The 27418-nt window shown below is 46.2% G+C and overlaps 2 protein-coding genes across 2 annotated transcripts in view; one reads left to right on the top strand and one right to left on the bottom strand.

The window, feature by feature from the left end:
• The first annotated feature begins 3974 nt into the window (after positions 1–3974).
• On the top strand, positions 3975–7069 carry LOC106890714 (histone-lysine N-methyltransferase SETMAR). The gene is made up of 2 exons (XM_014946689.1): positions 3975–4066; positions 5811–7069. The coding sequence occupies exons 1-2, from the start codon at positions 3989–3991 to the stop codon at positions 6621–6623; spliced, it is 891 nt and encodes a 296-aa protein (XP_014802175.1). The 5' UTR covers positions 3975–3988; the 3' UTR covers positions 6624–7069.
• A 1542-nt stretch (positions 7070–8611) lies between these two features.
• The window catches only part of SUMF1 (sulfatase modifying factor 1), a 49451-nt gene continuing 30644 nt past the window's right edge, over positions 8612–27418 (bottom strand). Inside the window, exons 8-9 of the mRNA XM_014946603.1 lie at positions 14254–14313; positions 8612–10186 (exon numbers count right to left, since the gene is read on the bottom strand). Coding sequence (XP_014802089.1) covers positions 10079–10186; positions 14254–14313 — 168 coding nt within the window. The 3' untranslated portion in view covers positions 8612–10078. The remainder of the gene's footprint in view (positions 10187–14253; positions 14314–27418) is intronic.

The raw sequence follows: 27418 nt of genomic DNA, 5'->3' as shown, positions 1-27418 counted from the left end.
TCAGATTGCTTATGTCTATATATCCTGCCTAAATACACCGGAGAACATTTATATTCTTTTGTTTTACTACTAAAAAGCAATAAACTGCCGAGTGTCACAACAAATCGAAGTACCTTTTGCATTTCCAACACTTTTAAAAAATGTGGTTGGTTGTAACGGGTTTTCCAGCCATGAACACACGTGAACAAAACCCCTAACAGGATTTGCACGTTTTATCCTACCTGCCTAGACAAGACCACTTCGGGGAAAAAACCTCCACCTCAGTGTCTAGACAGTAGTCTTTGAACTTGCCTAGCCTTAGAACATTGTCACTCTACTCCACTTAATGGGATATTGATTTTTTATACTTCAGTCTCTGTAAATCAATATTCTAATAGATGCACAATAGACTGGCAGAAGGATAGGGAGTACGTGCCCACTAACCTGCTGGAGATGATTATCCAGAAATGAAGGTGAAATCAAAGGAAAATTTAAACCTGACATGAGAAGAGTAGCACAAAGAGAAGAGTCTGTAAGCAAAGGAATTAAAAAAAAACCAAACCCCCTCCCAAAAAAAACCAAACACCACTCTCTCAGATTAACTAGAGAAGGAAGAACACACAACCTACAGAGAGCATGGATAAAGCAGCTAAGAAACACTCAACCTGGGAATGACAGACTGAAGTCCCTTTGGACTGTCTGCACTCAATGCCACAATTTAAGAAGCACTCAAGGTCTCCTGCAGGAAGTTATGTCCAGTACATCACACAGGAGATGTGCTTCCTTTGAAGTAAAATAGCAAAGATACGTAGAAAAATTGGAGATGATCCAGCAAAAGGCTACCAAGATAGTCAGGAGACTAAGCATATGACCAATAAGAACACTTTGAGGGGCATATGCTTGTTTATTCCAGCAAGGAGGACACTATGGGGTCATCTAAATGAAGGCTATGAAGAGCAATTAAGAAGACAACAGAGTCGCACTCCTCTCAGTAGTAATAAATAAGGCACAAAGGCAAAAAAATGCAGGTAGGGAAGTTCAGGTTTGACATTTCGAAAAACACTCACTGTGAAGCTGGTACAGCCCTGAAACCGGTACCCAGAGAGGATGTGAAATCTCAGGCCTTGAGAGTTTTCCAGAAGTCAGCTGAAAAAACCACAGCTGAACCGATTGAGTATTGGCAACGCTCTCAGCTGGAGAAAGGGTTCCATCAGATCACCAGAGCTCCCTTACAACCAACAGTACTGATGATGACACTATGACTACACAAAATCACTGTATTGTATATTAATCACTTGAGATATCTTAGCTTTCACCACACTGACGTTAGAAAGAAATCTTTTAGAAAAATCCTCCTTGATGCCAGGGCCTCCTGCCTACCAGAAAAGAAACTTTACATCTGATTTCTTCTAGACTAGGATTATGCCTAGCTTCCTGAGCAATGCTCCCTGAACTTGCAGCCTGATGAGTCCAGTTCCCAGCCCCCTGAGCTCCATCACCTCGTTACAACACACAGTATCAGCCACGAAAACTCAGTGATGATGGCAGATGAAGACCACTCTCAAATGAACTCCCTGTTCCAGGCACCGTTAACCTTCCCAACTCCAATTATGAGATGGATATTAAGAAATCTGAGAAACTGAAGAGAACAGTCATAAAAATGATTAATGAGCAGAAAGCATTATTTGTACAGAGAGAAAACCCAACAGCTAAATGCACGCAACATATCAAAGAAAAATGGTTCACAGAGTCTCATCTGAGATACAGCATAGTGTGTTGCAAAAGAAATTCACAGCTGCACCAGGTGCCTGAGTTCAGCATCACAAAGTTCACACACAGTTCACTCTGAGCTCCATTTTAAGCTTTGTTTCAACAACAATTTTACATAAAAAGTTTAAATGAGCTTTCATCAATCTTTCACCCAACCTGGACACCTCAACAGTTCAACCCATTCATAGTTTAAACCCTGGGTGGGAGGAGGAGAAAAACACTGGATTTTCCATGACCTTTTGCTGATTTCCAAAACCCAGTCTCCTGTACGTGTAAGCAATCTGTTCCTTTTACTACAGAGTAATGACTCATTACTTCTGTCATTTGAAAATGGAAAAGAATTCCATCTGGCACTAAGGATTAGCAGCCAAATTATGTGTGTCTTGAGATAAAGGTCAATTTGGTAATAACGGAAAGCCTTCAACTACAAAACCAAAGTCTGTTTTAATTTCTGCAATCACTCAACATTTCAGCATCGACCTCAGAATGGATCTACCGCCATCCCCACAATGAGAAACACTCTCAGGAGGAAAGAATCAGGCCCAAGAAGGCTGGGTTCAGAGGCACCCATTGGTAGAAACTGATGGCTGCTGTGAGGGTTTAAAGCCTTCCACCATTTTCATTCCACTCAGTTATAAAGCACTGCTGCTATAGGTACATCTCCTTTACGTTCACAGCAGCACATGCCAATCCAAGGTTTAATCTGATCAAATTCTTCCTTAAAATGATATTGGCCAGATACTGGGAGACACTGACCTCCCAAAGTTGCTCTCCTGTACCTTCCCATCAGTCACCTTCCCATCAATGCTGCTATCCCCATTAGCTGTCCAACCCCCAAACTTCACCAGCCGATCTCACCTGCACCTCTCCTGGTGCTGCTCAGCTCTTCGCAGGCAGGAGGAAGGGGACACAACAGGTGAAGGCTCTTCCCATTTCCCAGATGCTACAGAAAAGAGGGATCAGAAAAATCATGTCAGAAACCACCACAGGGAAAGAGACACACAAATAAATAGCCTGTTGGAAGGGCACAGAGCATGCTCTAGGGACTTCTATCTCTTAAGTCTGAAGAGATCATTTCTGAATGTGGTAACTGATTTCAAAAGGAAAACACATGGTTCACACAAAGGTGAAAAGGAAGTGAGGAGACAGTAAGAGCTTCCTCACCTCAGGTCCCAAAACAACTGACCCAAGGGGTAAATACAGAAGCTGATGAAACCACCAGCATCTGAAGAACCCAAGTCTGACTCCTTTTTCCCAGCTACAGCTGTTTGCTGTTCACAGACAAAAGACCAATTGTGACTACTCTACTCTTACCACACTGCACAGAAGCAACGTTGTCATGATTGCTTCAGAAGAACATCATATATAGCACTGGAAAGGCCTCCCACATCAAGCCAGAGCTTGATTCTATGGGTTCTTATCTCCCTTCATCCAGAAAACGAATTAGTTAACTCCTGACAAAGTAGCCACAAGGAGGATTACGGCCTTGCTCCGCATTTCTGTAGGTACAAGACCTACCAAATCTTTTTCCATCCCCAGCTACAGCTGGCTGTTTCCAGGCCTCTTAAGATCTGAACACAAGGCTTCCCACCCACATTACAAACCATGTTAACTTATACTAAAAACCCAAAAAATGTAAAAGGTTATTGGAAGCTTAAACCAGCCAGGAAGAATAAAACTAAAAACAAACAAACAAACCAACCAACCACACCAAAACCTCACAAACCCCCCCCCAAAACTCCAAACTTGAATACTTTCAAAATAGGCAAGGGTTTATAGTCATGTGGAGAATTAAAATAACTCTGTGGTTTGTACTTAACACTTAAAACTACTCGGGTTTGAGTACTTTCACACGTATCACACAAAGCCGCACCGGTTTCTGGAGGGGCAGCCCCGTCGCAGGGAGTGACCCAAGGTGGCAGGCACACCGCCTTTCCCCAAGCCCTGGCCGAGGGCAGGCTCACTCCCGGGGCGCAGGGCGTCGCGGGGCTGCCCCGGCCGCCCATCCCCTCCGCGGCGAGCGGCTGGGCACGGCGCCGGCCTCGTTGAGGGCGGGAGGGCCACAAGATGGCGGCTCCCTGTCCGCGCCGCACGAGGGCACGCTCCCGCGCCGCCACAACGCCTGCGCGCCGGCACGCCGTGCGTCCCTCCCTCTGCCCAATCAAAGAGAGGCTTTGCCGCCTGAGAGCCAATCCCCGCGCGGCTGGGGGGCGGGGCCATGGCTGTGGCGGCCGGGGCCATGGCGGACCTGAGCGGCGGGCAGGAGCCGGTGGCTGTGGGGCTGTGGCCGCCCGGGGAGGCCCCGCCGGCCTTTCAGGTACGGGTGAGGGCCACGGTCGCCCCGGGAAACAGGGAGGGGGATCCGGGGGAGGAGAAGGGAACCCGTCTGCCGGCGGCGGCCCCTCAGCCAGCCCGTCCCGGACACCCCCAAGGCGGGGGTGCCAGGGAGGGTTGTGGGGCTCCTTAGGCCTCCGCGCCTGGCCCCTCGGTGCTCTCGTTATGGTCTCTTTCTTCGCAGTCCTCTCTAGTTACATATATATGCGCTTTTTTTTTCCTCAAACGTATGGCATTTTGTAGGCTTTAATCACGCAGTTGAGATGTCACCTTTCAGGAAGAGTAAAGTGCTTGCACTATAGGCTCGGGCACAGGCTGAAACCAGACTGGGGTTAAAAATCTGACAGGGTTGGCAGACGCTTCCCGAGGCACAACCGTCTGAAGCACTTTACAAGAAAAGGTACAATCTGAAATACAGGGCAACGCTTTAAACTCTTAACTTTTGTCATACCTTCTCAGGCACAGCCCGGTCTCTGCTGTCTTCTGTAGTACTTGTAGTAAATTCCAGACCTGTTTCCTGGAAGTACACCTTATTGCCCAGGAGGTCGCTTCAGCGATGTTAAGAGCCTTCACAAATCAGAATGATGTAGCTTTTAATAAGCCTGGGAGAATAAAAGAAAGACCTCATCCAAGCAGACCCCAATCTTCCTAAATTGCACGGTGTGCAGGTGTTTAACAGAAATAGGAACGCTTGTAGGCAGTGAATGGGAGAAGATGGGAACAGATAAGGGACTATTGAACTTGGTTTTGAGTAAAGCCATATGACTGAGGAAGCTGATGTTTATGAAAAAAGAACTTCCTGAATGAACTGGCATGTTTCCCAACACCCAGAAGCTGCCAGACATAAGCTACTATGAAGTGTAATATTTAGTAATAGCACATATACTCCATGTTTCTAAATAAAGCTTTGCAAGCTGAATGCTGAGAAGAAAGTAAAAATATACATGCAGCTGTCTTTATATTTTGATTCTCACATGCAGCAAAGTTTCTGTCAGCTTTTATTTTGCAGCAGTCCGTGGTTTTATAATCATTCACCTGTTGGGGGCATTAGTGTAATTTTGAGAACCTGATTTTCAGCTTGGATTGCTTCAACTGAACCACATCTGTTCCCGCAGACAGAATTTAGGGTGAAGCAGATGCCATCTCACATTCTACCCTGATGATAGAGTAGTCACTGCATCTTTTATTAACTATGTAGAGGTGTGCTAGTGCAACGCAGAATTAGCAGGAGCAAGTTTGAGTGCAACATTGTGAAGAGATAAATTGAAAGTATCTTCATTTTTAACAAAAATGGACATTGGAAATTCTGTGACTTAAAATAGCTGTGGACTAATCTTATAAGTAGCTTATTGAGCATTTTTAAGGGGGAGAAAATTACTTTAAAGATGCTTTGCTATTTCTATAAATAAAAATAGTATCTAGTAAATTAGCTGATATTTTTCAGCTAAGAATTTATTTTTCTGGCAGTTAGACTATTTTGAGGAATTCAGTCGCTAAGAAGCTATTGATTCTTTTTTGGCGTATATGGAATATCTGATTTGTATTCTTTACAATGTGTTAGAAATGTTAGGCTGGTAGTTAGACGTTTACAGGAAAGTGAAGTGTTTGTGATGTCAGTTCAGTTCAGAGATCAGTTGTTGCCAGACGTGAGCTTCTTAAAAATGGGATAGCCTCTGTGGAAAGCAGCACTGGAGGTGAGGAGGGTTTGACTCTTGTTCTCTCTGCAGTACAGCCCAGACAGCGTGGCTGGAGCAGACGGACATGTGGACCCCACGGAAATCACCTTCCCAGGATGTTCCTGTCTTACCAGCTCCTGCGTGGTGCCCGCCTGCTCGTGTCTGTGCCGTGGGGAAAATTACAGCAGTTTGTGCCTCAGGCCTGCGGACACAGAGGAGGAATACGCCAGGCCTGTGTTTGAGTGCAATTCCATGTGCCGGTGTGGGGAATCCTGTCCCAACAGGGTTGTGCAGAGGGGTTTGCAGTTCAGGCTCGAGGTGTTCAAGACTGAGAAGAAAGGGTGGGGCGTTCGCACTCTGCAATCCATAGCTCAAGGAAGATTTGTCTGTGAATACGCCGGTGAAGTTTTAGGCTTTCCTGAGGCACGTAGAAGAATTCAGGCCCAGACCTCAAAGGATTCCAACTATATCCTAGCGGTGAGGGAGCACCTCCACAGCGGGGGGGTCATGGAGACCTTTGTTGACCCCACGTACATCGGGAACGTGGGCAGGTTCCTCAATCATTCCTGTGAACCTAATCTATTTATGGTGCCAGTTCGAGTTGACTCCATGGTGCCTAAACTGGCACTTTTTGCAGCCACTGATATTGCTGCCGGAGAGGAACTTTCCTATGATTATTCTGGGAGATTCCATAATTTACCAATAACTAACAGAGAACAAAAATCTTCAGAGGAAAATAACAAATTGAGAAAACCTTGTTACTGTGGTTCCCGCACGTGTGCTTCCTTCTTACCCTGGGACAGCTCCCTCTTTTCCACACCAGATGCTTTCTCAGGGAGCTCTCCGTTGCATTTCAGTCCCTGAGTATACCAAAAAACCATCATTTTCCCTAGTAGTTAAATGCAGTTAAATAAAACTCTGATTGTGTATTCCACTAAGGAAGCACATGTGATTTTGAGGAACAGCTAGAAGACAAGATTTTGAGAATAACTTCATGCAACATCCGTTTTCAAGGTGGATGGTACAATATGAGGGAGCACTGGAGCTTTGAGATGTTCCAAAATCAGTTACTAACCCAGGCCTGGGGTTTCTTTTCTTGTTTCCTGCTGCCCATTTGCTGTAGGATAAAGCACCTCTCTCAGTCTGTACCTTTCTGCAAGAATGGACTTGAGCATTGGTGCACAGAAAGGACATGGTAACAAGAAGAAATGTTGACAATTACACCAGAGGATGAGACCAAGGAATGTTGACGTTTGCACAAGGGCATTTGGTTTCTTACATCCTGTTAAAATAAATTATTTTTTTTTTAATTACTTGTGATACATTTTTTTTGTTCCATAAAGCATAAATAACTAATTATTATTTATGTAAAAAACCTGCCCAGAAAGATCAGCCCAAATGCTTTGTGTCCTTGCCCTGTTTTGTGTCTCCGGTCCCATCCATTTTGCTGCTATTTTTGCAATTTTCTAAACGATCTTGCTTTGTGTTTACCTATACTTGCTAAGTTTCAGCGTTAGCTTTTCCCCATTTCATACAGATCTTCGTGCTTCCGTTACGAAGAACTGCTGTTGAGATTTACCTACGGCTGGGGTTTTAGTTTAAGGTAAAAATTACCACGTGGTTTTTCTTAGGGTTAATCACCAAGTGTCACTTCTGTCAGTACAGAGAGCTTCCAGAGGATTTCAGCTACTTGTTAAGAGTAGTGACCATTAACAGTATTCCTTGCCTGATTAAGGGAACCTCCTTCTACAGAAGAGAAGTTCTCCAGGTCCCAGAATGCACTAGATACCAGAGGACAGCTTAGGTTGTGAGGTCTCTTGTCCTATTCTGAGGCTTTGGGGGGTTTTCTTCTCCCAAAGGGCATCGCCCCAGCCACCATCTGCTGGCCTGGAGGGCCGGGATCTGCTTCCTCCTTCCCTGCTGGAAAAAGTGTCAGGACTGGTTTTGTACCATCTGTATTCCTAGTCCTGGAGATTAGATGGGTTTTCAAGGTGACGGCACTGTTTGCTGGCTTCCTGTTATGAGTATGTACTTGGCGTGACTTTGAGTAGTTAAGGAAGTGTAGATTTTTTAAAAAATAAGCCCAAAACACAACCCCCCCAAACAGCCTGAGGAATATCTGGTCCTTGCATCGCCAGCAGTAAACCAGAGAACACAGCAGAGCCTCTGTGTCTCCCCAATCCCACCTCCCGGGCCCAGCCAGCCCACACGGCTCTGGGAAGTGAACTGAATATCAATTACCTGCTTAGAACAAACTTCCCCAGCACGGAACAAGAGAGCCTTGTGCTGCGGGGAGCAGCCAGCCACCTCCCAGGCCTTGCAAGAACACAAAATCATGCGCTGTCTTCGAGTTCTGAACCACCCCGACAATTGTTAATGGTCTCTTCCCATATAGCATGTGCATTAGACTTTGCTCTGCCTGGCGGCGTGGAGCAAAATCCTACTAAAAAATAAAAAATCCCTTCAGAAGGGACTAAAAAAGAAAACAGACTCTTGTTTCTACCTGCTGAATTTCCCTTTGGGTTCCCCTGGTTCCCAGTCTGCCCCTTCCCAGGCCAGTGTGCTCTTCCTCAGGGCATCCCATCAACAGCTCAGACCCTGAGCTCTGTGTGATCCCTCCTTCCTTCTGCTCCCAAAGGACACCACTGATGAGCAGTATTTCAGTACTCAGTGCTCACTCAAGCTTTACTTTCCCATTGCAATCTGATCCGAGGAATTCAAAGTTGTTCAATGAAAGACCTTGTGATAAAATACAGCAGCCACGATGCAGGCAAAAGCTGCAGGACTGGGACCCGTTCCCCCAGGAAGACTTTCCCCACGTGCCACCCACCGCACACCCACTGACACGTACCTGATGGAAGCTGTTTATTTAAATAAAGACATCAGAATTTTCCAATATGTGGAATAAAAAAATAAGACCAACACTAAGCAAAATATTTCATAAAGTGTATTCCTTCTTGTGGCAGAGACGTTCCCTTAGACAAAAATAGACTCTTTCCCTATTATTTCCAGTGAAAAAGATGTTTTTAATGCATAGATTTTAATTAAATGTTTAATGCTGGTATGGCAGTCTAATATGCAAAGCATTTCCCACAGCTTTTATCACACTCGTGTGAGTGCCGTGTCATAGTGGTGTCTCCTGGAAGCATTGCTTTCTGCTTCCCAGAATGACCTCCGTGCCCTGCTGGAGGCTGGTGGTGCAGGAGGTGCCCCAGATGTTCTCCAGTATCTCCCTCTCAGCACCAAAGATGGGGTGGAGCAGGAGCTGGATTTGGATTAAACCCAGGTTGTGTTAAACCAGAACCCGAGTCACTCCAGAAAAGGTAACGCTGGCCTGGCTGCAGGTTTTGTTAATCCACCACTGTTCTCCTGCTGGGAAAGTGCTGGTTTCGTGTGTCGAGGTTTTTGGGGTTTGGGTTTTTTGTTTGTTTTGTTTTAAACTGTTGCCTGTAGTCACCATACCCTAACTACCACATTAAACAGAACAGTTTCAAAGTTTACTTTATTAGGCCCTAATGCTCCCAGTTACACCTGCCATCTTTTCATTGCAGTGATCTTTTATTGGGGTGAAATCACGAGTTATTTAGCTCCAGCTCCGACTGCCCCCATGCTTGCAACGTGCCAGTCCCCAGAACAAGCCTGCATCGCCTCCAAGAAAAATTCAAAGGAGAGGGCCAGTGTTTTTCCATCAAGGAATGTCTTCAGCAGCATAAACAAATGCTTGAAATTTTATTCAAATATGTACATCCTTTCTGACCATCACGACCCTGAGGATTATCACCCCTTGGCAGAAGGCACTTTCTAAAGAGGAGCAAGTATTTCACTGGAAAAAGCACATTTCTGGACCCAATTTTCAGGGCAGCAGGAATGTAAGAGTCGGGCTGCACTCCCTGCCCCTGCCCAGAGCTCTCTGGGGGCCCGTCCTCCCCTCTTCTCAACCCCTCCCCTCTCCTCTTAAAGCTGTCTAGAATTTATTAACTGCTTCAGTTTTCTTTTAAAGCTGTCTAGAAGTTTAAAAAGTCCTTGTTTATTGGAGCTCAGTGTCGAAATTCAAACTCCAGGTCAATAAAACTACTTAATAAAAGATCTTTTCTAAAGGAGCTATTAATCAACCTTTTAAAACACGATGGGCAGAGTTCACCGATGAGAAGTTTGGTCAGGAGGAAAGTCCATGTTCCCCAAGGAAAAATACAGGAAGGTTCTTCAAGCAACATTGACCAGCGTTGGATGTTCTTCCCTGAATGGGAACTCCAAGGAGGAGATTTTCCTCTTCTGTGTGGGCAGTGTGACCCCCCCAGGTCTGTGGCTCGGGGTGAGGCTCAGTGTCCCGGCAGCGTGTCGGCGGCGCAGCGGAAGCCCAGGTTGGAGGCCGAGCTGTCGGGGGTGTTCTGGCTGCGGGCTGCACAGCGGTACCTGTAGCAGTGAGACTGCCAGGGAGAGGAGAAGGGGGCCTTAGGCAAGAATCAGGGGGGGTAATGCAGAGAAACACTTCAAAGGGCTGGGGAGAGCAATGAGCTGAGACTGGGCAAAGCCACCGTCAGAAACCAGGGAGATCCCACCAGATATAGAGATCAAAAAGGCAGCTTGAATGGCAGAGGGTCTGGTAACAGGAATATTGACTCAAAACACATCCTGCCCCGGGAGAAAGCTAAAAGGATCCTTCTGCTCCTCTTCTCGGAGAAAAGGGGAGCATCTCGGTGCCTCTACCTGTGTATCCGTGTGCCAAGGAACCACTGGAAAGCAGCAGGTACCAGCACCTGCCAAACACCATCCCACTGGATGAGATGCAACAGGGAGCAAGGAGTAACTGGAGGCAAACTCCTTCCGGTATCCTGTATCTGGCACTCCAGGCATATTTATAATCAGATATGATCTGGACTATAAAACTGGCTATAAAACCAGTAACATTCAGAATTAAGTAACTGATAAAATGATTCCACTGCACCTCTGATACTCCTAACAGCCAACTGCGAACACCGCAATCTCCCGGCAGCTGCCTCTCGGGGAATGAAAGGAGGAACCATCCTGGTCATTTCACTCTTTACATGAGACAGGAGCACAAGAGTAAGTGACAGGCCTTGTCCTCGCACCCAGACACAACCATTTGATGCCCCTGATGTGTGATGGTGAGAAACACCTCCACACTTTCACTCCCACCAGCGTCTGGCTTGTGCCTGCAGGATTTGATGTTCCTGGGACAGACCAGGTTAGATCCAAAACGTTATCTTAGCTTCAGCACGGGGCTGCCGTGGGGTGCTCTGCACAGGCTGCTTTGGGAAGGGCTGCTCCTTCAGACACAGCCGAGCCACTCCGAGGAGGAGGAAGAGGAGGAGGAGGTCAGACCCCTACAGCAGGGTAGAGAGGCTGGTCTGGAACACAACTGCACCTGCCCAGCTGCACAGATGTCACGTCACAGTGTGCATTAATACACTTACAGCCCATGGAAACAGAGAGACTCAGGCTATTCACAGCTTCTCCATCACCTGTGTTAGGGATGGTGATCTCCAAACTGCAGAACTAACCCGTTGAAGCATTAGCTAGGTGAGGCCAGACTCACTGCCCAGAGGCTCTTCTCCCTCCTAGCACGAAGGAGGACACTCACGCTGCTCATTTCACTAATAACACGCTGGGGCAGCAGCCTGTGAGCTTATGCAGCAACCCCAGTACAGCCCCAGTTTTGTCCCATTTCCCCATGACTTCAAAAGATCTGGCTCAGGCTTTTTGGTCCTTATCCTCCCTCTCATCCCCTCCAGCCACAGGCTCCTGCCTCCGACAGAAACACACCGCTGGTCAGGCTGTGAACCAGATTTCTGGAACAGCTGGGTTAATAATAATAATAAAAAGGTGTTCAGTTTTTATTTTTTCTTTTTCCTTTTGTGCAGAGGGAAGCATTTCTCCTTTAAACACAGACCCCTTCTGGAGTTTGGGCACAGCTCCTCAAGCAAAGTGTATAACAGCAAGGGTGGTGACAGCTCAGAGAGGCTCTGCCACCAAGGGCACAGCCCGGGGACCGTGCCATCCCCGCAGAGCAGCGGGGAACCCGTGTTTATCTCCCTGAGCTCACACCATCTCCATCTAAGGAGATCCCAGCAGCAGTTCCCCCCAGCTCCCAGGTCACAGCACACACTGCCACCCTCCCGCAGGCAGAGTCCACCCCAAACCTCAACAGAGCACGGCAGGACTTAAAAGCTAGAATATTTCCAAAAAATCAAAGGGAGCTGCAAAGCGTACAGGCTAAAATTGCACCTTTTTAGCTCTGTCAGCTCTGCCAGGCTGAGCAGCATCTGAAAAAGAGTCTGAATAGACTTTTAGGCACCCAGTAAAGAGCCCTCCTACTAATGGTGTTCACTGGGATTTTTTTTGTCTTGATACACAGCCTAGTTTTATCACCTACAAAACAAAAAAAAGGGTTAGGACAGACTAGAATCTTCACAAGCCTTTAAAATGGGTCACGTTATTCATCACTGGAGAAGAGTCTATTCCAGTGTTAATTTAATCAAAACTGCTAATTAACATCTGACATTGATTTCACCTAAGAAGGAAATCAGCGTAGAAAAATGGGATCTCGCTGTAGAAAGTTTAATCTAATTATGAGAATGATTTGCCAGCTGGGGGCTCTGGAAGGGAAAGAGAGCAGGACAGCTTTAATGGAAAAGGAGATGTACCATGAGCATTTTTTCGCCAGTGTTGCGTGAGTGGAGTTTAAAGCCTGATCTGTCTCAGGAAGAGCTATTGCCCCGCGGTGCCATCCCGGCTTTTCAGGAAGGATTTCAAGCCTGCTGTCAGCTGAGCTGAAACCTTCATCTCCCAGAGATCTGTCTGCAAACACCCAATACCCCTTCTCAATGGAGTCTTTCTAGAACTAAAACAAGTCCCCTCCATGCCCTTACAGGTATCACTCAGGCACTAGAATGAAAACAGCATTATAGATGTACATCAGTTTTAACTGCCACATCTAAAATCCACGCTGGGTGGAGCAGCTTGGGTTAATTCCAAGCTCACCAGAAAAAATTCCTTAAGAACATTAGGTATTGCTCCTCAAACTGCACAAAACCCCTCAGCAAGCCCCTGGGCTGGCAGGAAACTGTCAGAAGATGGTTTCATTGTCAAACCAGGTACTTTCAGAGGAAATATGGGACTACCCCAGGCCTTTCCCCATTACCTTATGGCACATATAGGATCCGCCCTTCTTCACTCTGTCCGTCCCCGACGGGGGCCCTTTCTGTGGAGGAGAGGACACTGGTCAGTGCTCAAGGAGAAACAGCTGCCAACTACAGAATAAAGAGCTGTAAGAACAGGGAGGTGGGTCAGGAGCAGCCAGAAATAGTCAAAGCAAACACATCTCAGCTGTGTCTGTACGGGCCAGACAGCTTGAAATGATGCAGTTGAGAGAGACTGGCAGCCAGGCCATGGCACTTCTCCCTCCCCACTGCTGCAAATACATCCCACAGCCCAGCTGCTGCCCACTGGCCCAGAGCTTTGTTTGTGCAAAGCACCTGATTATAGGCTGTAAAAAGCACAGTGGCAACAAGGAGCGAGTAGTGATCTACGGAAACAGGTAGATTTCTGTGATTTCTGACTTTTCCTATAAGAGATCAGGAAATTTTCACACACCAACCAGCACGTGTAGCAAAACCTGTGATTCCCATCAATCCCATCGCTTTGAAACAAACCCATGGAAACCCATGAGCTCCCAAAAGTGGCTTGGGGAGAACTTCACTTTTCCAAACGCAGGTGCAGCGTTTGTGGGGACTGTGGGGAGGGGCCGTGATGCCCAAGGGCTGGTGCTCCTTCTCTTTCCAGCCCCAAATCAGGTCTGAAACACATCAGTGACCGAGCAGCAAGACATCCTGTGCCGTCTCCCACTCACCACACACTAAATTCATTCCCATGGGAGATCACAACAGCGAAAGAGTCTGCAGAAAGCACTGCCCTTACCAACAACAATTCTGTAATCACATGTACATTTGCAGCGTGATTTATTTGAAGCGCTGTACCATGAGCATTTTTTCGCCAGTGTTGCGTGAGTGGAGTTTAAAGCCTGATCTGTCTCAGGAAGAGCTATTGCCCCGCGGTGCCATCCCGGCTTTTCAGGAAGGATTTCAAGCCTGCTGTCAGCTGAGCTGAAACCTTCATCTCCCAGAGATCTGTCTGCAAACACCCAATACCCCTTCTCAATGGAGTCTTTCTAGAACTAAAACAAGTCCCCTCCATGCCCTTACAGGTATCACTCAGGCACTAGAATGAAAACAGCATTATAGATGTACATCAGTTTTAACTGCCACATCTAAAATCCACGCTGGGTGGAGCAGCTTGGGTTAATTCCAAGCTCACCAGAAAAAATTCCTTAAGAACATTAGGTATTGCTCCTCAAACTGCACAAAACCCCTCAGCAAGCCCCTGGGCTGGCAGGAAACTGTCAGAAGATGGTTTCATTGTCAAACCAGGTACTTTCAGAGGAAATATGGGACTACCCCAGGCCTTTCCCCATTACCTTATGGCACATATAGGATCCGCCCTTCTTCACTCTGTCCGTCCCCGACGGGGGCCCTTTCTGTGGAGGAGAGGACACTGGTCAGTGCTCAAGGAGAAACAGCTGCCAACTACAGAATAAAGAGCTGTAAGAACAGGGAGATGGGTCAGGAGCAGCCAGAAATAGTCAAAGCAAACACATCTCAGCTGTGTCTGTACGGGCCAGACAGCTTGAAATGATGCAGTTGAGAGAGACTGGCAGCCAGGCCATGGCACTTCTCCCTCCCCACTGCTGCAAATACATCCCACAGCCCAGCTGCTGCCCACTGGCCCAGAGCTTTGTTTGTGCAAAGCACCTGATTATAGGCTGTAAAAAGCACAGTGGCAACAAGGAGCGAGTAGTGATCTACGGAAACAGGTAGATTTCTGTGATTTCTGACTTTTCCTATAAGAGATCAGGAAATTTTCACACACCAACCAGCACGTGTAGCAAAACCTGTGATTCCCATCAATCCCATCGCTTTGAAACAAACCCATGGAAACCCATGAGCTCCCAAAAGTGGCTTGGGGAGAACTTCACTTTTCCAAACGCAGGTGCAGCATTTGTGGGGACTGTGGGGAGGGGCCGTGATGCCCAAGGGCTGGTGCTCCTTCTCTTTCCAGCCCCAAATCAGGTCTGAAACACATCAGTGACCGAGCAGCAAGACATCCTGTGCCGTCTCCCACTCACCACACACTAAATTCATTCCCATGGGAGATCACAACAGCGAAAGAGTCTGCAGAAAGCACTGCCCTTACCAACAACAATTCTGTAATCACATGTACATTTGCAGCGTGATTTATTTGAAGCGCTTATGAAATTGGCCCTAGAATTGATTTAACAAGGTTGTTTCACTATTCTTGTTCAACTCCAACTCCAAAGAATGGCCTAACAGCTCCAGAAGAAAGCTGGGCTTCCTGGAGAACACACTCTTTTGCTTGCTTTGATGCACATTTCTTCCTCACGTGCAACAAAGATGTTTTCCTAGCATGTGCAAGTCTCCAATAACAAACTTTACTCTTAACTCGAGGTACAAGCTGGTTCTTCACTGGTTGGTAGTGTGTCCCAATCATGTCTGTGTTTCTAGACAAAACCTGATCAGAAGAATGTGTGGAATCCAGGAAGAGAAAAAAGCTGTGACATTCTCCAAATCCCTGCACTTTCTGCCCAGAACATCACCTAGACCAAAAACTACAGGTTGCGAAAAAGTCATCAGCCCAGTTGTAAAAACTGTCAGGTTAGGAAAACGGTTAGGAAAAAAGAATTCATTGCTGTAGAGTACATAACTGATATAAAATAGTATATAACTGGTATGAAATAGTATCATTAAAAAGTAGCCTGATAGGTTAAAACCAGACAACTGCAGAAAAAGCCGTTCTCCCCGCTATTTTTGTCTCCTCTGTTTCTCCTGTTGGTACCTGACGGGTCCTGTGCCTCCTGCAAAGCCCAAGAACACCACCCTGACCAACACAAACACAGTCACCAAAGAAAAACTTCACTTCTGCAGTATCTCCTGAATCCAGGAGTAATTTCCCTTTAAGATGTAGGTTCCTAAGGAGGGGATTTCACACCTCTCTGGCTTTTCTCATTATCACCGGATCTCATTGTCTCCCCCCAGCTCCTACATTACCAGAGGGGAGGCTGTAGAAGGCTCAGCAGAAAACAAGCCTTTGTAACACTGAGTAAATCCCGGGGACTGTAGGAAGCCCCTGAAGAACACCCTGAATTACGACAGAAGGCACTGAGCTGGGCTGGGCTTTGGGAGCCTTCACAGGGAACACTTCCCCTACTGAGACTTCAGCAGTTGCACATTTATTGCAAAAGGCTCTAAGATAAGCAAAAAAAGAAGACAAAGCAAAGCCCACACTGCATTTGTACCCTACAAATCCTCAAGGAAAACCACACCCAGAGCGTCTGCTCCTTTCCAAGCCGGGGCTCTCCTCCATGGGACAGGATTATTCCATTTCCAAGGGCTCTGGAAACAGTTTCCCAAACTCCACGTGTTGATGCTCCCAGCCCCACTCTAAAATAAGCCTCTCATGAGCACAGTCACCCCCACCAGCCTGGGAATCTCATTTTGGGGGAAGCCAGGGCAGAGCCAGCCGGAATAAAACTGACCTAAAAAAAGCCGCCTGAGAACAAGACAAACCAGAGAACAATGGAGCTGCTGAGCAGGATTTCCCATTAAAACCAGTAATGCAAAGGCAGAACTGCAATCGCTGCTATTCGCTCCAAAGTTACCTTTATAAACTAAGAGGAGCACCCTGATTTAGGATCAGAAGGTTTAGTGTCCAACCATAAGACTGTTGTATGTTTCAGCAATTCCACGGGGATAACACCGACTGAAGAAGGGCCTGAACCAAAGAAAATGGTAATTGCATAAGCTCTTCTTATCAGTTACAAATATCTTCTGCCAGGCAAAAATTAAGTGAAAGTTATTTGGTAATGAAAAACCAAGTTAAATTGAAACCCCCCAGCCTCTGAAGCAAGATCACAGCACTGAGAAGCTCTATCCCCTGCAAAAGTCCAGGCAGACAATGTCACAGCTCAATAGCACAGATTTCAGATCATTAAAAAAAGGAGAAGCCCTGCAATCTCAGCATCTGCTCGTGCTGGTGTCTCCCCTCCAAATAAAGGAAACCTGCTTTAATTGCACTCACCCATAATAAACAGCTAATCAGAGCACAGCAATTAAGGTCCCATTTGATTAAAACAAGCAAATCTCTGTTCCATCAAGCCATATTGCTGGGTGCTGTTATCTGGAGAGGGCACCGTCTGGTGCTGGAGCAGGAGGGCGTTTGCGTTGGGGTGTCCAGCGCCAGAGCTGCTCAGACTTTGACTCCGGAGGTAAAGAACAGGATTTGCTGGATATTGGCACGTTTATTTTGCAGTACAATGTTGTAACAGACACATTATAGCCTGATTGCACGATTACAAGTGCTCATGCATTCAATTACCACAGCTTCTGAGCAGGATTATTCTTTAAAGAGTTATTAAAAGACATCATAAAAGCTTTTTTTTTTTTAATGCAAAAGGAAGTTGTATTTCTTTCATTACATCAAACAAATGAAATGCTTCCTGAAGTTGCATCACGATTTTCTATGCATAGTCACCCACATGGCCACTTTTTTATGGAGCTAAATGGGTTTTCAAGCAGAACTGCAGGCCATAAGGAACCCCGCACTGTGGATAAAATAAATCTGAGCCAGAAGTCACCACGATTCAAACGGCCCCACAAAAGGGAGTGTGGTGTGATTGAGCTCACATGCACTCGCTGCTGTCTGCCAAACAACAATCTAGATTTTTCAAACAACAACAACAACCCCAACTCTAGTGCTTCCCAGTCCTGCCCTTCTGCACCCAACGGTAGCTGCAAGATGTACTAAGGCAACATTTCTTGAGTGTGTCTGAAATTGGGAGGTTTTTCCCCCACTTATGTGAAAAAAAATCAGCCCAAAAGCACTTGCAACTCCAAGATGGCTTCAAGTGCTGAGAGACGAGGGGAAATCAGAACAGGTCACAGTGCAGAGACACTATTTCACTTGAAATTCAGACACTCTAGAAGTTATTTCCCAGTGTAAAAGACTTCTCCACACTTGCAACATTTCTTGAGTGTGTCTGAAATTGGGAGGTTTTTCCCCCACTTATGTGAAAAAAATCAGCCCAGAAGCACTTGCAACTCCAAGATGGCTTCAAGTGCTGAGAGACGAGGGGAAATCAGAACAGGTCACAGTGCAGAGACACTATTTCACTTGAAATTCAGACACTCTAGAAGTTATTTTCCAGTGTAAAAGACTTCTCCACAGAGAGCTCTTTTAGATTTGGCTTATCCTGGTTCCTTCTGGCTCCCTGATGGACCAGATTTCCACCGGCCCCTCCTGCTGCACGGAGGGAATGGCACTGCTTCAGGTGCTTCCCATTTTCTCCTGGGAGAGTCCCAAGCCCAGGATCTCCCAGGAACTGGAGGGACCATTCCCTGTGGTCCAGGTGACGGGGAAGGTCCCTCACCACATACAATCTGTTACTTAGACCCTGTCCAAATACAGCACTATTTACTTTCCCAGCTATCTAAGTCCAGCCCACCAACCCCCACTGATCCCTGGGCCTTGTGAAATGGGGGCATTTAAGTCAAAACAGAACAGAGAGATTTGCAGCTCCCCACACACATCTGGTGAGAAGGAGAACTCCAAATCCAAGCCACTTGCTCCTTCTGTTCTGAACAAGCCGCTGCTACAATAGAAACAAGTGTCTGGCCTAGAACAGTTGAGGAGACTTTTCATTGTAGAAGTCTCTGATTAAATTCTTACAGAAAGGTCTGTACAAGCCAATCTCGGGTTATACTGACACACTGCTCTTAAAAATTGCACCCACAACACATTATGATGCCTTGAGAGTTGTGGCTCCAGCCCCAAACCCACGATTCCTCACAGTGTCCATGTCGTGGCCCTTCACAGCTCATCATGGCAAGGACACAGCACTAAGCTCTGCAGTCTGTCCCCTTCCCGAGCCACGTAAAAACCTTTCAAGTTTGTTTATTTGGCACCAATCCTCACCTGCACAGGTCCCATGCCTGGCAAAGAAGGGGAAGAACATTGTTTGGTTCCCTGTTGGAGCATGATTTAAATGTAATACCTTAAAAAGTAGCAAACAACTTCCAAAGCACTCTCAGGTGTCCCAGTTCAGTTTTGCTCTGGGTACTTAAATGTGAACACAAACCGATCGATTTCAGAGAAATAAAAAAGAAATCTGTGTGCAAAGTCCCACACATTCCTTGTAACCAATCCACGGTGTACCCCAAATCTCCCCAGTATCTAATACCTTAAAAAGTAGCAAACAACTTCCAAAGCACTCTCAGGTGTCCCAGTTCAGTTTTGCTCTGGGTACTTAAATGTGAACACAAACCGATCGATTTCAGAGAAATAAAAAAGAAATCTGTGTGCAAAGTCCCACACATTCCTTGTAACCAATCCACGGTGTACCCCAAATCTCCCCAGTACTAGAAAACTGCTTGGAAGATTTCAGATGTTAAACTAAGTATGTTAAAGAGAAACTTGCAGCGAGCTCTGACCCTCTAGAAGAATTCCCAGGCTTTTAGGCAGAAAGAGCACACCCTGTATATGGGTTACGCTGCCGTGTACTCTGGAGAGACACACAGATTGGCTCTGAGAGATACAGTGCTAATCATTTTTAATGTCTCAGAAGATAACGGCAGCCTGGCTATTTTGGGACACCTTTGCACATTGTGAGATTCAGTTTCCTTCTCCATTTAATCAGAAAAACCCTTTGGAATTCACTTTGAAGTGCTCTGCCGCAGACACTACACTCTGACAATTAGTTTCCAACTGAAAAAAAAAACCCTATAGCATCGTCGTTAACATCTCATTTTTTTAAAAAACTTTCTGAAGTGTCTGCAAAATGTTTGTGCTGAATTAAAAACCTTCAGCAAACTCAACAGCCTTGAGTTTAACAGGGAGAAGTCACACCACGCTTGTTTCTCACCAGCACCTTAATTCAACACCAAAGCTCTGCCGCATTGCCTTTCTGAACACAAAAGCCTCTCATTTAAATAAGTCCACCTAATGAAGGTGTTACACTGCAATATTTAAGAAAAAGGATTATTTTTTTTTCCAAGCATCGTGCCACAGTAGCCGTACTTCAAAAAAAATACTCCAGGGTGGCAGAGCCCTGGCAGAGGCTGCCCAGAGAGGTGGTGGAGTCTCCTTCTCTGGAGACATTCAAACCCACCTGGACATGTTCCTGTGGGACCTGCTCTGGCAGGGGGTTGGAGGAGATGATCTCCAGAGGTCCCTTCCAACCCCATAGCATTCTGTGATTCCTCCACAGTCTGGGAGGGAAAGCCCAGCTTTGCTCACCCTCCTCCTCCCCTGACTCTCCAGCCTGTGGTCACATCAATACTCAAAGTTTGCTCATTCTATTCTTCACTTTCATCTAAATTTACATTCTGCCAGTTGCTCAAGGCTTCATCTTTAGAAATGTTTCTCTTAATCTGGCCTTGTTTCCATTCCTGAGGTAGAGGAATAAAAATAATTTATCCTTAATTGCATATAAAAACCCCACCAGAATGGAAACAGAAGTGCAAGACAGCAGCTGTTTCTTGGCTAATCAATCAGTATGCAAACAGGGAAAGAAATAAATCTAAAGCAGCAGTTTGAATGCTAAGTGTGAGCTCTATGTAAGTTTCAGCTGTGTGTGTATGCAAGCCATGAGTCAAAGGTGGAAAAAGGCAGGTGTTTATCCATCAGAGAGACAATTCATGGGATACAGCTTCCCATTACTGCTGAGTTACAGAAACTGGCAGAAAATCTTGACTACTATGAAATATTCAAATCCCATCATATAAATTTATGCAATATGTGAGAAAAGTAGGAGAAGGAGATACAACACAGCTAAAGTCCAAAGGAAAAGGAGGGTTTTTTGGCCACAACTAGGCCACTAACACTGCTCACCAACAGAAATTAGAATCACAGCATCATCTAGGTGGGAAGGGACCTTTCAGATCATCGAGTCCAACCATCAACCCAACATTGATGAACCCACCACTGACCCATGTCCCTCAGCACCACGGTTGCCCGGCTTTTAAATCCCTCCAGGGATGGTGACTCCACCACTGCCCTGGGCAGCCTCTGCCAAGGCTTGATAACTCTTTCAGTTTAAAAATTTTTTCCTAATATCCATCCTAAACCTCCCCTGGAGCAACTTGAGGCCATTTCTTCTTGTCCCATCACCTGCTCCTTGAGAGAACAGGTGGCACATCTCATAAGGGGATACCCAAATCCTGCCAACGGAGAGCTCCTGCCCCGTGAGGTTTAGCTGGTTTTCTCCTTACAGATAACTGGGGCTGAACAAAACAAGCTCTGTGAGAGCAGAGCAGGGCATTTCACAGGTTTAGTCATCCTGGACACATGAGAGAGGAAGGAGGTGGAATATTAGGACTTGAATCTGCAGAGAGATAAGCAGGAGAAACCCTGCACACAGAGCTCACAGACCTCGGCCTCTGCCTGCCACAGACAAAACCAAGGACTGACCTCTCACAGCCCAGTAAGCTACTTCTCCCCATAAACTTCAGCTTTATTGCATGTTGCATTTTAAATGAGCTAGTGGAAGCCATAAAGATAATTCAAGATGGTTTGTTCTCTACTTGAAAAAAAAAAAAAAAGATAGTACAGCTCGTAACAGCATAAACAAACCAAACCCTTCTCTTTTTTTTATTTGTAAGTAATTCCACTGCTTTGGCAAATTCTTGATTTATATAGTATGATGCCAGTTTGGACGCATTCAACTGTTAACCAGGTGTGAAGGCCTGTCCAGAAAAAACTAAATAAATGAAACTGCACTCCAGCAGCACAGCTCCTGTGTGGGTGACTTGTGGTGCGATGCTTCCTAATCCACCAGAACACAGCCCACCCCAGACACAGCAGGGGGGAGCACAGAGTGGGTTTCCAAACAGGAACCAGATCAGAGCAGTGAGAGGGAATTCTGTACCTCCTGTGGTGCCAGTAAAATACTTACAGGGTTGTGAACTTCCTCTGGCAAGTGATGCACCCCCCACCAGTCAGAGGTCCACTCCCAGGCGTTGCCTACAATGTTGTACAACCCGTAGCCATTGGGAGGAAACGCAGTGACCTGTGAGAGATATAACAAAGGGCCAGGTCTTTAAGCCACTCAACATGAAATACAGCTTTTAACCCTGAAAACCCATCTGTCAAAGGGGCATCTATCTCTACTAGGAGCTTCTGCCTTCATATCCCAGCAGCAGACAGCAGAACTCCAACACCTTTACATGCTCCACTTAAGTAAAACAGAACAAAAGAATGAACTCTACTTCCTAATCCACCAGAACACAGCCCACCCCAGACACAGCAGGGGGGAGCACAGAGTGGGTTTCCAAACAGGAACCAGATCAGAGCAGTGAGAGGGAATTCTGTACCTCCTGTGGTGCCAGTAAAATACTTACAGGGTTGTGAACTTCCTCTGGCAAGTGATGCACCCCCCACCAGTCAGAGGTCCACTCCCAGGCGTTGCCTACAATGTTGTACAACCCGTAGCCATTGGGAGGAAACGCAGTGACCTGTGAGAGATATAACAAAGGGCCAGGTCTTTAAGCCACTCAACATGAAATACAGCTTTTAACCCTGAAAACCCATCTGTCAAAGGGGCATCTATCTCTACTAGGAGCTTCTGCCTTCATATCCCAGCAGCAGACAGCAGAACTCCAACACCTTTACATGCTCCACTTAAGTAAAACAGAACAAAAGAACAAATTTATCACCCTTGACAATCTCAGCACCACATTCCCACTATGGCACACAGCATCTTCCTGTTGGATTTGGAGACCAATGCTCTAACAGGTCACTGTTTGAACAGACACAGACCTGCACGTAACATTCCTGATCTAACCCCCACGCAGACACAGCAGGGGGGAGCACAGAGTGGGTTTCCAAACAGGAACCAGATCAGAGCAGTGAGAGGGAATTCTGTACCTCCTGTGGTGCCAGTAAAATACTTACAGGGTTGTGAACTTCCTCTGGCAAGTGATGCACCCCCCACCAGTCAGAGGTCCACTCCCAGGCGTTGCCTACAATGTTGTACAACCCGTAGCCATTGGGAGGAAACGCAGTGACCTGTGAGAGATATAACAAAGGGCCAGGTCTTTAAGCCACTCAACATGAAATACAGCTTTTAACCCTGAAAACCCATCTGTCAAAGGGGCATCTATCTCTACTAGGAGCTTCTGCCTTCATATCCCAGCAGCAGACAGCAGAACTGTAACACCTTTACATGCTCCACTTAAGTAAAACAGAACAAAAGAATGAACTCTTATCACCCTTGACAATCTCAGCACCACATTCCCACTATGGCACACAGTGTCTTCCCATTGGATTTGGGGACCAATGCTCTAACAGGTCCCTGTTTGAGCAGACACAGACCTGCACGTAGCATTCCTGATCTAACCCCCACAGGCTTAAAAATTCCAGCTTCCCCTTCCCACCCCAGGAAAGCAAGGCTGGCTCTCAACTCACACACAGGCTTCTCTGCTGATGAGACTCTTTGGACTTACTTTAACTATCATTTAATACTTCATTCATACCCTCGATTTATCTTATAATTCCACTCTGTTGTTTGCCACACGCTCAACTCACACACAGGCTTCTCTGCTGATGAGACTCTTTGGACTTACTTTAACTATCATTTAATACTTCATTCATACCCCCGATTGACCTTAAAATTCCACTCTGTTGTTTGCCATAAGACAGACTCAACCTTTCCAAAAAGGGAAGTTTCATTTCTTTTAAACTATTGCACGATTTTTGTGCCTTGAAAACAACTATCCAAAAAATGAGAGTGCAAAAAATTGCAATGCCAAAAGCGCAGTCAGAGAGTATTTCAGCATCTGACTATAACCTGACTGGAAAGGGGAAAAGAGGTCAGTTTAAGAGGAACTAAAAGTTTAAATGAAAGTAATCTTTACTTTTCAATTAGCTTTTAAAAAGTGTCCCTCGGTAATACTCAAGCCTGCAGTGAGATACACTGTGACTTCTTTAAAAATCTAAAGGTGAAAGAGTACCCGAGTGGAAACCAGGCCCAGCTCACTGTGCTGAAGGCAGAGCTCAGTTTTAGGAAGACAAAGCTCGTTTCCAAAGGACTGATGCACTTGGAGACACACTTACAGGCGCCGTTCCCTTGTACCCGTCTTCCCCGGTGTTGTTTGTTGGGAACACTCCCTGCCAGATGTTGGCATAATGCTGACCTTTGGGCTGAAGCTTGTTGCCCCACGGGAAAAGTCTATTAAAAGACACAGAGAAGAACAGCTGGCAAACACTTTTTTCTCTTTTCTATTTTTTTTTAAATCTTAATTAGAAAAAAAAAAATATGAGACGCACCACACAAATCCCAAACTTCCTCCCCACCTTACCCCAGAGAACTGTCTGTGTTCCAGTTCCATTTGCACCAGCATCTAGGTGGTTTTTGAGGAGAGCAAGGATTCTAGGAGGACAGTAGGTCCATGAGGAGGGAAAGACAGCACTGCCCTGTGCAGCACATGGTGCAGGAAGGAGAAGGCACAAGCCTGTGATTCCCCTTGGCTTCCCTCCTCCCCAAGCCCACAGTCAGGAGCCAGGTGGGTGCAGTGGCCCCACAATCACCCTGCAGTGACAGAGTTATTTACTTCTTAAGCTCTTTTGCAACTCATTCAGCCTCGGCACTGAGATCCTTCTCTGTGCCTTTCATTTCCTGCAGTAGCAGCAGCCCTGGGACTTGGCATTTTGTCCCATCTCCCCCTCTCCTGGGTTCTCTCCTCCCGTTGCAGAGTTCAGATGAGCACACACCATTCAGGGACATGCACTTACCTAAAGGAGTCTGCTCAGAGTAATTCAGTGTTGTATTTACCACAGATGGACATACTACACAGGAAAAAGACACTGAGGGGAATAAAACCCTGCACAACTCTTCATTATCTCCTAAACACCAGTTTTAAAGGCTTTTCAGGGACACATTTATGACAGGTACCTGTTCTCCAGGCCCCCCCGGCAGCTGTACTCCCACTCAGCCTCGGTGGGCAATCGTTTCCCTGCCCAGCTGCAAAAGGCCACAGCATCATTCCAGGAAACGTGAAGAACAGGGTGATCCATTCTGGGGAACAAAAGAAACAGGGCAAGATCAGCAGCAGAACCAGGCAATCTCACAGCCACACAACATGGGCACTCTGTTGGGAGATGGCCACAAAGGACTGTGAGGAAATTCCCAGTTACAACTGGAGAAGGCACCAGATTAAATAGCTTCTCTCCTACGAAAGACAGACAAGAAGGCTACTAGTAGATGCTAGATGGGAAATGCAGCTAGCAGAGAAATTAAAATTAAGTTCTGTTCATCTCTTCACAGTTTTCTGTACAGCTCTAAAGAGTTTAAGACATTTGTAGCTTGGGCTTTCTCACAGGTTGCCCTCAGAAACCTGCTGCTGCCAGGAGAGAACCACTGACACAGGGGTTCATGTGGGATCACTGGTGCTCAGGGACCCCAAGTTTAACAGTATCTTAACAAGAGGCCAAGATTCTCAGTAGGAAAGTTTTCATTGCAATCTAATGGCACACGCTCTTCACCTCCCTGCACACTCTTCTCTTCACTGCACGTTCTTTTCTGGCAGTCGTGGGGTTTTTGAGGGAGAAGCAAGATGAGAAAGAGCCCTTACTCCTAAGCTACACCATCTTCTGCAGCAGCCAAGCCAGGAAACAGGGAACTGCAGAAATTTAATAAAAAAGTATTTTTCTTCGGGTGATTCAAGCCATCCAGTTTACAGAGGTTTGGTTGCAGGATTGCCCTTATAATTGTGGTCTCATTTTTCAAAAAAAAAGACAGAAAGAATGGCCTGTCATTCTTGTCCCAAGAATCCTCTCCATCCCAGCCTCTAACAGACCAAGATGCTCCACGAGCTGATGGTACTGATCCAGAAGACAGACTTCCTGCCTCATTTACCAAGCCAGTGGGTGCCTCTTGGCCCATTTGACTACTTCCATGTGGCAAGCTGTACTTGGTTAGGTTCGTGCCATACTTCCACACCACTAGATTCACATGGCAGGTTTCCAGCTCTCCTCTGCTGGCTGTGTCCTAAATTCCTCTGTCTCCCCCTAACAACGCCTCCTGATATTATCTCTATTTTTGCCTCAGATAATTCTTTCATTGCCCTTGGAGAAGGGACAACGGACTTGTTACTAAGCAGTTCAGCCCTCAGACACTAACGTAGCCCCGTCCCTAGAGGACTCAAAGACACACCAGCCTCTACTAGATCTAGGCTGGAGAGTGACTTCATTTCAAACAGCAGTTTTGAAACTTGAACTAGTTGATTAAGCAGCTCTTGCCAACCTCATTGCCACCTGCCTGCGAGAGAGAGGAATGAAGACAGTCACATCCAAGCACACAGTGATATACCCAATGTACCCAACCACAACACTGCCTCTGGCATGTGCAACCCAGTCTGGACTGAAAGTGATCATATAAAAACGTGGATCAGCAAGTTTCAAGGTTTCCTGCTAGAAAAGCATGGCACTAACTATGGGCTAAGAAAAAATACAGATTTCTAAAGCATTTAGAGCTTTTAGATAACGAAGTCACAACTGATTTTCCACCATTATCAGCCCACAAAGTCAAAATATATTAAACAGCACAAAAGTCTTCAGTCATCTGCTGCCAGAGACAGGGCTTCAAATCCCAGAAGGAGGACACACTACCTGGACACACGCAGTTTGCATTTAGTCTCCTTCTCCAAAACCAGATCCACACTGAATGCTCTGAAATTGCTGATCTTCTAAAGACCTCCTCTGTTTCACTGCTGATGTATAAATGCCAATAGAAACACACTGAGGCACATTTCAGTAGGGTTTCTTTTCCCTTGGGTGGAAAATGTTTATAGATCCGTTTGAAATACTATTATGCCACTGACCACATGACCACTGAATGAATATTGTGTGCAGAACACTAGAAAATGTGAAAATAGTCGCAGAAGCAGCAAGCAACCCTTTCTTGCACCTCCATTCCTGGTCCAATTTTACAGGTACATTTACAAGCATCGTGTGTTATAACTGAATGGCCACTTAATACTCACCTTTTGGAGATATTAGAGTCAGGACCCTCAGGGTGCTTCCAGTTGGCTCCTTTCACAGGCAACCACCAGGGAGCAGCTGCGACCTGAAAGGGACAAGAAGGGCCAGGGAAGAAGACCTGAATTCCCAGATAAAGGCAATTCTGAAAAAAACACCAAGTGACACCAGGCTACAAAGCCTTCACTCACAGCTCATGGCTCTGCCTGCACCCAACCGACCAATTCCTTTCCAAGTCATCTCTGAGGAACCAAGATGATCATTTGAGCCTCGACACAATACTGCTGGCCAGGGAGCAGCTCAGGGTAGGGAACAGAACAAGAAGAATACCACCCAAACAACAAGCGAGAGGGAGAGTGAACCCTGAGCATACATTTTTCTGAAGCACCACCTTCTGCCTCTTTCTCCTTCCCTTCTATGTCTCCTCACCTGCAGGTCTGATATAAGGCACAGTTACTCTTTGAAGGCACATCTTTCACCACTCTACCTGTGGTGGGCCAGACTGTCCTCTCCGAAATTCCCAATTATAGTCCTTC

Source organism: Calidris pugnax, unplaced genomic scaffold (assembly GCF_001431845.1).
Source record: "Calidris pugnax isolate Ruff unplaced genomic scaffold, ASM143184v1 scaffold81, whole genome shotgun sequence".
Classification (NCBI taxonomy): domain Eukaryota; kingdom Metazoa; phylum Chordata; class Aves; order Charadriiformes; family Scolopacidae; genus Calidris; species Calidris pugnax.
The sequence above is the reverse complement of the archived record's forward strand: the minus strand, read 5'-3'. Positions and strand labels throughout refer to the sequence as shown.